This window comes from Gossypium arboreum, chromosome 13 (genome assembly GCF_025698485.1).
Source record: "Gossypium arboreum isolate Shixiya-1 chromosome 13, ASM2569848v2, whole genome shotgun sequence".
NCBI classification, from domain to species: Eukaryota; Viridiplantae; Streptophyta; class Magnoliopsida; order Malvales; family Malvaceae; genus Gossypium; species Gossypium arboreum.
The window spans coordinates 8878937-8891714 of NC_069082.1; the positions used below are offsets into that span (position 1 = coordinate 8878937).

Sequence of the window (12778 nt, forward strand, 5' to 3'; positions counted from 1 at the left end):
ACAGATTTATACGGCATGTATCTCTAAACACTTTACACATCTCATTTGATCCGAGAATCGGCTAAACCGAAGCTCTGATACCACTAAATGTAACACCCCTACCCTATTCCGGCGATGAATACGGGTAAGGGGTGTTACACCGATCACACCTAGGAAAAAGGATCGGTGGCGATTCCATTTTTTAATAAAATCGAAAGTCGGTTTTTAAATTTCCAATAAATCGCCTCAATTAGTGACCAAAAGAAGAAATTTTTACGTCGCTACATATAGCACTGGAATTACTAAATATTCATGTTTTGGTCACTGTTCCCTCAAAACCCAAAAGGAAAGTTGACTAGAATGCCACGTATTGCTAATTGTTCTACCAATTGTATATATAATTAAATATTGCAAAATTTAATTATAAACCCCATTACCATTCCTAACCTCCAAAATCATTCAACCCTAAACTTCTATTATCATCCCTAAACTCAAAATCAATCCTAAACCTCAAAATCATTGAATCCTAAACCCTCGTTACCATTCTTAATCTTGAAATCAAATTTTAAATCTCGAAATCATTAAACTCTAAATTTTTTTATGATCACATTTCATTAATATCCAAATAAATAATTGGATTGTTAAGAAAAATCAAAGAAGTGCAATAATAAAAGGAGTTTAGGATTTAATAGTTGTTAATAAAATCCTAATTTTTTTGGTCATTCTAATTTTTTTTTTGTCTAATATAGCACTGGAACTACTAAATATTTCTATTTTGGTCATTGTTCCATTAAAATCCAAATGGAAAGCTGATTAGGATGCCATATACCGCTAATTATTCTAACATAATTAAATATTTCAAAAATTAATTATAAATCCCATTACCATTTCTAACCCCAAAATCAAACCCTAACCTCCAAAATCATCAAACCTTAAATCTCATTACCATCCCGAAATCAATCCTAAACCCCAAAATCAACTTTAAACCCTCGTTACTATTCCTAACTTGGGAATCAAACTTTAAATCTCAAAATCATTAAACTGTAAATCCTAATTAAGTAAAAGACACCTTCTAGTATTTTGCATCGTGCATTGTGTAAATGTATCAAAGTTTGGAGTTGAAGATTATTCTAATTTTAATTAATATATATTTTTCTAAGGTATTAGTTTTACAGCCAATATTAAATTTTAATTACTTCAAAATTTAATCTTTACCTGATTGATCCAACCAAGCAAAAGACACTATACATTTCAATATAATATACATAATATTGCATTGAAAATAGAACACCCAATAAAAAACTTGAGCAGTAGACCGCTAGCTATAGATGTTGGAGTGTTTCGTGTAGTACAAATTTAAATGTTTAATAGATTATGGTCTAATTCTCCACTTGTCCTTATACTCTTTTGGTTTTCAAATTTTAGTCCTTTTTTTTTATTCCTAGAATTTAATCCTTTCACTACGTCTATCATTCAGCCATAATAACTAAAATTCATTCAAAGGAAACTTTTGTCCATCCATTAACCCATAATTGCTGAAGAGGCATCAACAGCCTTCATAAACATTTCTATAATTGACTTCCACCAGTCAGTGCATGATCTAGAGCCTTGGGGTGAAGGGGCATAACAGATTTCAGAGCAGTTCCATACTGCCTGCGCTAAAGCAAAATGAAACAAAATATGTTCTGTTTTTTTGAACCTTTCACATCTAAGGCACTCCAAGATATGTCAGCAATGTCGCCAGCATAGGTTCTCCTTGGACATGCAACAAATAAACATTTTGATCTTGGGATGACATCTGAGGTTCCGTATTAATTGATCTCTACTAATTATTTAAATGTGTTACCAAATTTAACATAAATATATTAAATTTTTTATCAATTAAACTTTAATAATTTTCGAATACAACTAGAGAGACTAAATTGTAAAAATCCACAGACAACAAGGACTGGATTGAAAATTAAACCATCAAATGAAAGTACATTACTAGCACAAGTACAAGCTTCTTCGACTTCGCATTGTTGTCAATAGTACTACACTACTCTTTGAAAACAAAACCACCCACCCACCCCCCCAAAAAAAAAAACCCACGCTTTCCTTTTCCTTTCTCCTTTCTCTGTGTTTCTACCCTTTTTCTTTCGGATCCAAAATAAAGTGATGTTTTTGCTCGTCTTCCCTATGTAGCTGCTCACATTCTCATCATCAGCATCTCCATGGAAAGCCCATGTTCCCAAGGGAAGTACTGTAAGATATCGATGTTCTAAGTATATTCGACTATTTTCATGGCGTCGCTGCCTGTATTTTTTACCCAAAGGATTATGTCCTTTTCCTTCAAAAACAAAAAAAAACCCTAGCTTTTGCTTATTGTTGATGTAATTTTGCTTTCTTAATGAATATTCATCTTGCTTCCAATTCATATAATTTACTTCAGCATTTTCTGTAGCTTAGCTATTATGGGCATTAGCATTTCATCCAGTATACTTCATTTTTCTTTCTGGATTTTCTCATTGGCACCTTACCATTCTTGCATATGGTTAAATATAAAATTACATTAAATTCAATCTTTAAATGGAAATTAAAACTCTCCTACCATTATTTTCTTCCTCCAAGAACTGGCACCTAATGAAAAATTTCATGTCATTGATCTATTCAATGCTGAGTTGAGGAGGGATATGTCACTGTTTCATCTCTCTCTACATCTTCCCAAACCTGTTAAATTAGTATTTATTAAATCTTATAAAATGGAATATTTAGGACCTAATGGTAGTTTGACTTTAAACAATTTCGACATGTAGCATCACCCATTACAACATATGATTGATAAAGAAAGGTAACCTTTTTTAATATATAATATAAATCCATTAACCCTTTCTTTTTGTGGCCATATATTCAATTCCTTCATCATGTATATACTTGGTTTATGCATTATAAAATCCAAATTGTTAGCCTCTTACTACAGTTAAGTAATATTCTTAAAGTATTTCTTTATTCTCTATATAATCATGTCCTTATTTGTATAATATATACATAACTTTCTTTCCCTGCAAATGGAGGTTTTACTTTTCTTCTCCTCTTTTCCTTTTGTGAGGATGCTCATCTTTCCTCTATAATCTGTGTAAGGCTTTGGAACATTTTTGCACCTTTCTTTGCTTCTGTTTTCTTTATATATGTAAATATATTATGTATTATTGTTGGAGTAATTGGATAGAGGTGGTTGCCATTTCATGAGATTATTAATGTTTTCATGCATTTAGGGTTTAATTTTCCATACCTATGCTTAATTCAACTAGCCCTAGTATTAAGGGCAAAAGATTTGTATCAAGTCTTCAACACCAGTTTCTGAGTTTTAGTCCTCAGATCTATTGCATCCTTGTTTAGCAATTGTTACATTTTCATGCTTTGATTTAAAGCTTAACCTTTCTGGGTCTTTTCCCCCCTTTATTTTGTGTAATGAATTAGCCAGGAATTTAGCAAACCATCTCTGCATGTCTTCTCTACATCTAGAAAATTTGTTCTCAATTCCTGAAGCCACAGATGAATATTTATGGCCGCTGATACAAGATAACAAAGATGATGGTAAGAATTTCTCAGCTTCCATTCAAACAGATGGTCATCAATGCTCATCATCATCGTCCCAAGCTGTCATGGATAATTTAAATGGGAATAAATTGGATCCCGTTTTGGATCTTGATCAAGGAATTCCTGCACTACTATCTGCAGATTACACCATTGAAGATAATGCGAGAACTGGTGATCAGCTTGGTACAACAAGCAAGTTCATTTTAGAATCAGTTGATCCCAACATCGTGGGAGAATCAATGGAAAGCGTACTTGATTACCCCATTGATGTCAGTTTGTCGGCAGCTCTTGAAGATTCGGACGACATAGATTTGGTTCCGCATGAAACTAGCAGCCGACAGCATCCTAGTACGAATCAAGAAACAAGGGATGCTCATATCAATGCCAAACGAATCAGTTCCAAGACTAGGGGAAGAAATCATAGGTTTAAGGAAGGGTTAAACATGGAGGATAACGGAGAAGGAACAACAATGAAGAAGGAGGAACATAACGCCAAAGAGAGGATTCGAAGGATGAAACTGCATGCAGCTTACTTGGCACTTGGAGCTTTGCTTCCTTCAGATTCCACCGGATCCAAGGTTTGTTGTCAATTGATAGGTAACATTAATTCAGCCATGGATTTTACTATGGTAAAAAGTAAGTATTATTACGATGGTAGTTAATGTAAACAATATTTGCAGAAGAGAAAGAGTACGGCGCTTATAATTGACAGAGCAGTTGAATACATACCAGAGCTGGAGAAAGAAATACAGAAGCTAACTCTGAGGAAGAATGATATGTTGTCAATTATTAAAAACAAGAAATCTTGTGCTGTGCTCAATCATTTTCAGCTCCGACAACCATCGGTTTCAGTGCATGAAATCATACAAGGTGAATTTATAGTACAAATATGCACCCAAGAATATCCAGATTGTTCCTTCTTAAACCTACTGCACAATATAGAAGAAGAAGAAGGTATCTGCATTATAAGTGCTTCAACGCACCAAGTTTCGGATCATGGACATTGCTACCATTTACATATACAGGTACATACATACATATTTACATATTGAGCTGTAATAATATATAATTTTATGTATTGTTAGTGAATCAAATAATGAGTATTTGTATTTATTATAGAAAAATAAAATTAATTGAATTTAATGTTAATTTTTAAAAAAAAAGTTAGTAAAACCCAAAGTTGATTATTTTATAATTATTGATAATTCTCTTTCAAAAATTATTTTATGGATTCTTCTCATCACATCATCCATAATTAATTTTTAATTATTTAATGATATTTTAACAATTTTTTCAATGTCATTGACACATAATTTTGATAATTTTTTTATCCTAAATCTCGAATCTCAAACCTCATCCCTCGACGATCGATTCGAGTTCGAGATTCAGGTTCGGGGTTTAAGGTTCAAGTTTGAATTTGGGTTTTAGGTTCAAGTTTGGGGTTTTGGTTTAAAGTTTGATGTTCAAGTTCGAGTTTAGGGTTCAAGGTTGAATGTCAGGGTTTAAGATTTTAAGTTCAAGATTTAAGGTAAAAAAATTACTAAAACTATGTCGATGATAAAAAAATTGCTGAAATTTTATTAGATAATTAGAAATGAACCATAAATAATGAGGTGAGAAAAGTCTATAAAATAATTTTTCGTAATTCTTCTATAAAATTTCCTTTTTCTTTGAGGATAAAAGGAGTTGCATGCAATTTCTTTACCACTATTTTTTTTCAAAATAGTACTAGATAATTATTTATTTGGACAAATGAATAAAAATATGTGGTCGTGATGATTTTTATTTGAGGAAGTCGTCATGATGATTATAATTTCAAAAAAATACAAGTAAAAGTATTTATGTAATAAAGTTATAAAAAATTAATATAAAAATTAAATGTAACATTAATTAATATAGTAAAGATAACGATTTTAATTTAAATCTTATAATTAATAAAATATAGAAAAACATAAATATTTTCAAAATAATAGTAATTGCTTTATAAAGGAACGAGGAACATAAATGTTCATCTCTACCAAATATATTTTGGGTAAGTAGATATATAGTAAATTAAAGTGAGATTTTTTAGCAACACTTTTATAATATTTTTATTTAAAACTCAATTTTTCTGTAGTTTCAGTTTATATGTACTTTTCGTCATTCTACTCCTCTAAGTGCATATTTTACTTTATTATTTGGAATTTGAACAGATGCATGAGAGGTTAGATGGAGAAAACCATATTGCAAGTTTAAGAGAAAAGGTAATTTCATGGTTATGCTAATTCCCTAATTCTAGATTTGGTGATAGGGGTTGTTAAATATTATAATAATAAAAAATCGACCTGGAATTCGACTTGGGGTTCGACTCTATATAATAAAAGGTGACAAACATCTTCTTCTCTATTTCCAGACCAGAATTATCTCCATTTTATCTTTACATATGTTAATCCAATATATCAACAAAGGTTATTATTATTATTATTTTGTTTATTTTTCACAAAATATTACAAATTATTTTGTGATAAAATTATGCCACTATTTTCCTTCTAATAATTCAGGATGGATGAGAATACTTAATCAATTTGTATGTCAATTCCAGTGAACGGTTTGCAGATTAATAAATGCAAAAATAAGATTATTTTGTGATAACAACTATGTGATTTCTATAATATTTGAATCTACAGATTTACTTTAAATTATTTACCCTAAAATTAAAATCAAAATTAAAATAATTATCAATAGAATATTTAAATATGTTAATATCATAATGAGATAAATCTTAAAATTATTGTTGGAAAATATGAATCTGATAATTTAGTATTAAAATGAGTGCTTACTCCCCTAACCATCAAATCTGTATAAAGATAGTTATATGTAGGATGCTGGCAATTTTTGAATTGATTATTTGGGCTATACTGATTATTAGGTTGATATTTGGGAATTTTATAGTACTGATTGGATTTATTTGAAATTACCTAAGAAAATCTTTTGAATCGTGATTCTAGTTACTAAACTCTCAAGAGCCCGTATTTACATTGATTGATATTATTATAATGTATTAAATTTATTTTATTGTTATTTAAGTAGGATTGATATAGATTAGGAATTAAGCTTATATATTTGATAGACTTGCATAGGTGAATGTATTGAAAGTTAATCACTTAATATGTTCTTGTGAGAATTTTTTTATATGAGTGCATTTTGATAGTAAAATTTTGTGTTGTGATTTTAGTTGATGTATTCACAAGGGGTGAATCCAATGATGAGAGTATCGAGTCTTCAAAGCATAAGGGTGAGGAAATTATCACGAGATGTGATTGAGTAGGTTCACTTAGTGTAATTGTTGAAGAGTGCATATTTCTCACTGAGTTAGGCTCTGCATAAATAAGAAAACCAAACTGTGTAAACAACTCATTGTGTTTTGTGTGTTTATTATTTTACATTTGATGGTTGAAGGAGTGCCCACTAGCTTAGCCACCAATTTCATCTTAGCAGTTTGATTCTTAGCAAACGATTAAGTTATTTCAACTACATATGAACTTCAATTTAATGTGTAATTTGATACATGAACTTTGATTTGGTGCAATTATACACATAAAATTTTGATTATAGTTCATATGTATACATGAAACTTTATTGTAGTTCAACTATACACATTTAAATAAATATGTAATATTAAAATGATGTTATAATAATAATTGTGCAAGTGATTTGTGAAAATTAAATCAAACGAGAATCTCATGTATAAAATTGCACAAAATCAAAATTAATATATAATAATACACATTTATTCAAAATTAGTATATAATTTTAAGATTTAAGCATACCTAATTAAGTCAAACAAAATTTGAAAATTCAAGTAAATAATGGATTTAAAATGATATTCAATGGCTAATACTCACATCCTACTTCAATTATATGTCCATTATATTTCATCTATATTTATAGTGGATTAGACATAAAATTGAAAATGTTTAATTTTGTATATAAAATAATTTTTAATTATTATATATAGATATGAATAAAGGTAATATTATGGATCGATATGATAGATGTTCAAGTATAATATATAGATTTTTTTAACAACTATATAAATAAATTGAACATTGAATTATTAAAATATTAAATTTTAGCATAATATGTAAAAAACTTTTAATTTTATATTAATGTAAGTGGATAATTTTCATAAAGTAATATATACTTTTTATTAAAATTAAAATGACTTTTTACCCAATAATAAAAAAAAATTATTAACTCAAATGGTATCTTCATGAGATTATTTATTAAAATGGTACGTTTGTTACAAATGTTCTGCCGGTGCCACCTAATATATTGGCAGCACCTAACTGGCATGTGATGACTTAAAATATCCAGGTACTTGATATGTAAATTTCCCATTTGGATTGGCTATTGAAAAAAAGTTTTTAGGTGCCGCCAAACTTTAAATAGGGTAAATTGTTTCATAAACATATCAATTTGATTTACGGATACGGTATAAATTATAATTATAAAAAGCTTTAGAAAATTCTTAATATATAAAATTATAATTATTAGTTAATTTTACAGTTTCCAAATATAATGTAAGCAAAAGAAAATTACTATCAACACCATTAATTGCGATATCATGCTTAATTTGAACAAAAATATTTATATTTCAAAAATAAATAAAATTTATGTCCAATTGTAATCGACTTTTTATAAAAATATTTTTAATAGAAAATTTTTTAGACTAATTAGTAAGAGCCCTCTTTATTTTTTGTGCTGAATGAGAATAAAAATAATAATAAATAAAGAGAGCTAATAAAATAATTAACCCTATTTAAAATTTTGTGCCGTCAAGCACCATAAAACTTTTCATTCAGCATCTAATATGTCAGTTTGATACAGCTAATATGTTAGTCCAATATGTTAGGCAGCATCGATAAAACACTATAACAAACATAATCAATCTACTAACTGAACAAATTTTAACGAAAAATATTAACTTAATTTTCACTTTTTTAAAGTAGAAAACTAAATTATCCATTGACAGTATATTTTAAGTTATAAGTTTTAACATAAAAATTTACAGATTGACCTTAAAATGACTTCAACCATAAGAAACAAAAAGAAGATTGACTTTGTAAATTACGTTTCCTCCGCTCTACGTTATTCCAAATGTTATATCTCTCAGAAGCAGACAATTGGAACTGTAAACCCAACTCCCAAAGTACATATCTAAACCCCCGATCCTCTACTTCTTCACCGCCAAAAGAAGCCACGATGAGGAAACGCACCCTTTACGTATGGGGAGTCGCCATTCTCTGTTTCGTAGTGTTGATGATCGTCACTCCTGCTATCCCGCAGTCTCAAGAGTACCACAATTTCGCTGATCAACGCGAATTCTTCGGTTATCTTCACTTCTCTCTTTTACTCTCTGCTTTGTTTATCGTATATGAATGTTTTATTTTTTCTTTAAAATTATATGAATCTCGGAAGAACTGCACCCAAAATCTAACTATTAGAGTGGAAGAGCTTAGGTCCCTATAAACCCAGAAAAGAAAGGGGGAGGGGAGGGGAGGGGAGGGGAGGGGAGGGGAGAACCCATTTTTTCTATGCGGTTCAAGTCCTGTACCTTGCAATTACGATCTTGTTATTAATTGGTTAGAACCCATAGTTAAAACCAGCTTAGCTACTCATATTGTTGCAAACTTAGAATTACTACTTTGCTTATCATTCTTCGGCTAATTTTACTTCACTCTTGATTTTTGCTTTGTTTATCATATATCAATGCTTATTTTCCTTTAAAATGATAAAAATCTTTGAAGAACTACACCCAAAAGCTAGCTATTACAGTGAAAGAGCCTAGATCCCTGTAAAACCAAAAAAGGAAAGGGGAAAAAAAAACCTTTTGTTGGATCTGATTCAAGTCCTATACCTTGCAATTAGGATCTTGTTTAAACCAGCTTAGCTATTCGCATAGGTCTGGTTCAAGTTCTCTAATGGGTGCTTATTATTGTTGTTTTTGCAGGTATACCCAATACGTTAAATGTCATTTCGAATTTCCCCTTCTTAGTTATCGGTGTTATAGGCCTTGTATTGTGTTTTTATAAGAATTATTTCAAGTTCAGGTAAGTTGGTTCTTGTAATTATATCAAATTATAGCTGTTTTGTAGCTGAGGAAGTTACATGGTCTATCAATTGTTAATTGAGTTTTACATCTGTAATAAAGTTTGCAAGGTGAACTATGGGGTTGGACTTGTTTTTTCATTGGTGTGGCTGCTGTTGGGGTTGGTTCCTCATACTATCATCTCGACCCAAATGATGCCCGGCTTGTGTGGGATAGATTGCCGGTCAGTTTGTTTTACCCTTGATGCATAGTAGTCTTTGCAATGTCTTCTTTTTTTGGTAATTTGTTTTAACAAATTCTTTAATTGTGTTGTGCATAGATGACAATTGCATTCACATCAATTATGGCAATATTTATCATTGAAAGAATTGATGAGCAGAAAGGAACTATTTCCATCATACCGCTGCTGCTGGCTGGCGTAGTCAGTATTTTGTACTGGAGGCAAGCATTCTGCGTATTTGCCTTTTTTTTATATATATTTATTATCATAGTCCATTTCTTGCAGGTCTTTTCTGTGGAAATTGATATATGAATTGAGGACCCAATTCTGTCTTTTAGATGAGCTCCTTGTTTTGGTCCGGTGAAATGATTTGGCTTCTGATCTTAAAACGACTCGGGTTTCTTTCATTTTTTATGTTGACTAGTTTAGTTAGTGACCAGGGGGAGTTGAATATCAATCATTGGGTTGACAACAGGTTGGGGTTGGAATCAATGATATCTTAGGAAAATGTGCTTTTGGGGTTTAAATGTGAATCGCGATTGTAGAAATTTTTGGCTTCTACTGATCCATTTAAGCTGGGATGTGTATTTCCTTATGATGTCTCTTTCAACAGGTATGTCTTACTACAGATTTTATGCTGCAGGTTTTTTGATGACCTCCGACCCTATGCCGTTGTTCAGTTTGTTCCTTGCATTGTCATCCCCCTCATGGCGATCTTGTTGCCTCCGATGTACACACATTCTACATATTGGCTTTGGGCAGCAGGTTTGTGCTTCTCATCCATGGCCTCCGAGATTCCAAATACATGATATGAGTATGCATCTCTAATATAAATCTTCACTCGCAGCATTCTATCTTTTAGCTAAGGTAGAAGAAGCAGAGGATAAAGTAATATACAAATGGACCCATCATATTGTGAGCGGACACACCCTTAAGCACTTGTGTGCTGCCATGGTTCCGGTGTTTTTGACACTTATGCTGGCAAAGAGGACGACTGAAACAAACAGGTATTATTCTTGTTTGTACCCTCCTCTGGTGTCAAAGATTCTAATTTTTTTTTGCGTAATAACTGCAATAAAAGCCTTTACAGTAAATATCTCTGATGAAATTCCAATTTGGCATTCATTTTTAAATCTAAAATTTGTGTTTCAGATGCTTGCCTCCTGACATAATGTTTCACAGATCTCATACAAAATTTCCAACTCTAACCTACTCTATTCTTTCTTGTGAAAATACCAACAACAACTAAGCCCCCTTCTGCAGTACGAAAACTGAAATGAATGGTCTGAGTAATTCATTCCTGCTGGTTGCTCTTTAGACTTTTCTACTCTATGGCACTTGCATTTTAGTTGTGGAACTATTGAAAGAGAATAGAGGTGGAAGTTCTTGTAATTTTGTAGCAGAGGCAATGATAGTTTTAAATAAGTCGTGGTTGTGTATGCTAATTGGTATCAGTTGGCTAAACAGTTCCAGGGTGTTAACCTTAGCGGTGTAGGCAATGGTAATGGTGATATGTTGGATGCAGCAGTGCTAGCAACTTATTGTGTTTAGTGGTTAATCTGGTGGTAATGCTTTCTGTGATTAGCTACTCCTAGTTCCTCCAATCAAAGCCGGATGGAGCCTTATTTAGCTTGTTGTGAATCTGTTGTTTGTGATGGACAGTGGTTCACACTAATGTGTAAATTGTAATGTGATCCCAGCTGTGGTGTTGAATAACAGTGTAAATGCATGTATTCATGCAGGATAAGCCTACTGAAGACATGGAAGGTTTCATGGACAAAGGTGAATGAAAATGGTACCAGGGTGGAAAGTGGGGAGTATGTTTACACCAGTGTTCAATCTGAGGATTCACATTGACTTGCTATTCTCCTATTTTCTTTCTAACTAAATTCCATGCAACAATAGAAATGGGTCTATTACTTTGTTTGGGAATTTGAACAAATTTGGTTACTCAAGAGTAACTGCCAAATGTCTGTAAATACTTTTATAGCAAAGAAAGTTACTCCTTATTTCTTAACCGATGATAGTTCGTCGTAGTGTTAGCATTCTTGTAACTGTAGCATATTATCGAGCTATGTTGTGATAGTAACAAATTTCAGTTCATATGTTATATATTTAAAAACTGCACATTAAAATCAAAGAAGGGGTGGTGGCGCAGTTGGCTAGCGCGTAGGTCTCATAGCTTCTGAGTGATCCTGAGGTCGAGAGTTCGAGCCTCTCTCATCCCAATGTCTTTTTTCTGTTTTACTTTCTTTCTTAAAACTTATTTAATTTAAGAACAAACTTCAACTTCAAATGCAAATTTAGAAACAACCCATTTTTCTTTTAAAAAAGAATGTAACAATCTCTTGACAAATGTGATAAATGATATCAAAGTGATTTCATACTAAACATCTCAACGAATGAAGTAGCCAAATTAGACCAACCGTGAAGACTGAAGAGATTGAAAGGATGCGAACGTGATGATGAGTATTTTAAAAAAAGTAAATAATGTGCATTAATTCTAAACCTAAGAGGAAAGGGAAGGTCCATAGTACATAAGTACTTGTTTTTTTTTGCATCCTTTTGGAGAGGGGAGTGTATCCTTCAATCAATTTGATTTTTTTTTCCTTCTTTTAACCCTTAAACAAAAAAATAAATACGTTTTAGTATGTTCAAATTTATATCCTTCTATATTAGTAACAATGTTAATGCTAATCAATTAAGATTCAATCGATTATTTGAGGTTTATTAATTTAAAAAAAGGGTAAACTATTAAAATGGTCACTTATATTTATCTCATGTTATATTTTAGTTATTTATATTTGAAATGTTAAGTTTTAGTCACTTATGTTAAAAGTGTTGTAATATTTTAGTCACAAAGCCATTAATTGTTGTTAATGTAACAGTAAGCTGACGTGGCACATTAA

General features: G+C 31.3%; 2 protein-coding genes and 1 non-coding gene across 6 annotated transcripts; all 3 read left to right on the plus strand.

Moving 5' to 3' along the window:
* Window positions 1-2048: 2048 nt before the first annotated feature.
* LOC108461141 (transcription factor bHLH101) lies at window positions 2049-7149 on the plus strand. 4 transcript variants are annotated; one of them, XM_053023783.1, is made up of 6 exons: window positions 2049-2223; window positions 3439-3555; window positions 3700-4136; window positions 4239-4583; window positions 5751-5801; window positions 6773-7149. In XM_053023783.1, exons 1-6 carry the CDS (start codon window positions 2193-2195, stop codon window positions 6863-6865), a joined length of 1074 nt encoding a protein of 357 aa, XP_052879743.1. In that variant the 5' UTR covers window positions 2049-2192; the 3' UTR covers window positions 6866-7149. The 4 variants fall into 4 exon arrangements, with proteins under 4 accessions (XP_052879743.1, XP_052879742.1, XP_052879740.1 ...); XM_053023782.1 differs by having other exon boundaries at window positions 2049-3094; window positions 3439-4136; XM_053023780.1 differs by having other exon boundaries at window positions 3439-4136.
* A 1476-nt stretch (window positions 7150-8625) lies between these two features.
* Window positions 8626-11962, plus strand: LOC108461809 (uncharacterized). The gene is made up of 7 exons (XM_017761750.2): window positions 8626-8929; window positions 9551-9650; window positions 9752-9872; window positions 9969-10090; window positions 10513-10634; window positions 10717-10876; window positions 11612-11962. The coding sequence occupies exons 1-7, from the start codon at window positions 8698-8700 to the stop codon at window positions 11724-11726; spliced, it is 972 nt and encodes a 323-aa protein (XP_017617239.2). The 5' UTR covers window positions 8626-8697; the 3' UTR covers window positions 11727-11962.
* Window positions 11963-12012: 50 nt separating this feature from the next.
* TRNAM-CAU (transfer RNA methionine (anticodon CAU)) lies at window positions 12013-12097 on the plus strand. The gene is given in 2 exon segments: window positions 12013-12050; window positions 12062-12097. It is a non-coding gene; the product is annotated as a tRNA-Met (tRNA).
* Window positions 12098-12778: the final 681 nt, after the last annotated feature.

Excerpts from the sequence above, each read along its gene's own strand:
- LOC108461141 (XM_053023780.1), top strand. The coding sequence starts at position 2,193 with ATGGAAAGCCCATGTTCCCAAGGGAAGTACT. Across the intron at positions 4,137-4,238 it reads CAGATTCCACCGGATCCAAG|AAGAGAAAGAGTACGGCGCT; the intron begins GTTTGTTGTCAA and ends CAATATTTGCAG. Across the intron at positions 5,802-6,772 it reads TTGCAAGTTTAAGAGAAAAG|TTGATGTATTCACAAGGGGT; the intron begins GTAATTTCATGG and ends TTGTGATTTTAG.
- LOC108461809 (XM_017761750.2), top strand. The coding sequence starts at position 8,698 with ATGTTATATCTCTCAGAAGCAGACAATTGGAACTGTAAACCCAACTCC. Across the intron at positions 8,930-9,550 it reads TGATCAACGCGAATTCTTCG|GTATACCCAATACGTTAAAT; the intron begins GTTATCTTCACT and ends TTGTTTTTGCAG. Across the intron at positions 9,873-9,968 it reads TTGTGTGGGATAGATTGCCG|ATGACAATTGCATTCACATC; the intron begins GTCAGTTTGTTT and ends TGTTGTGCATAG.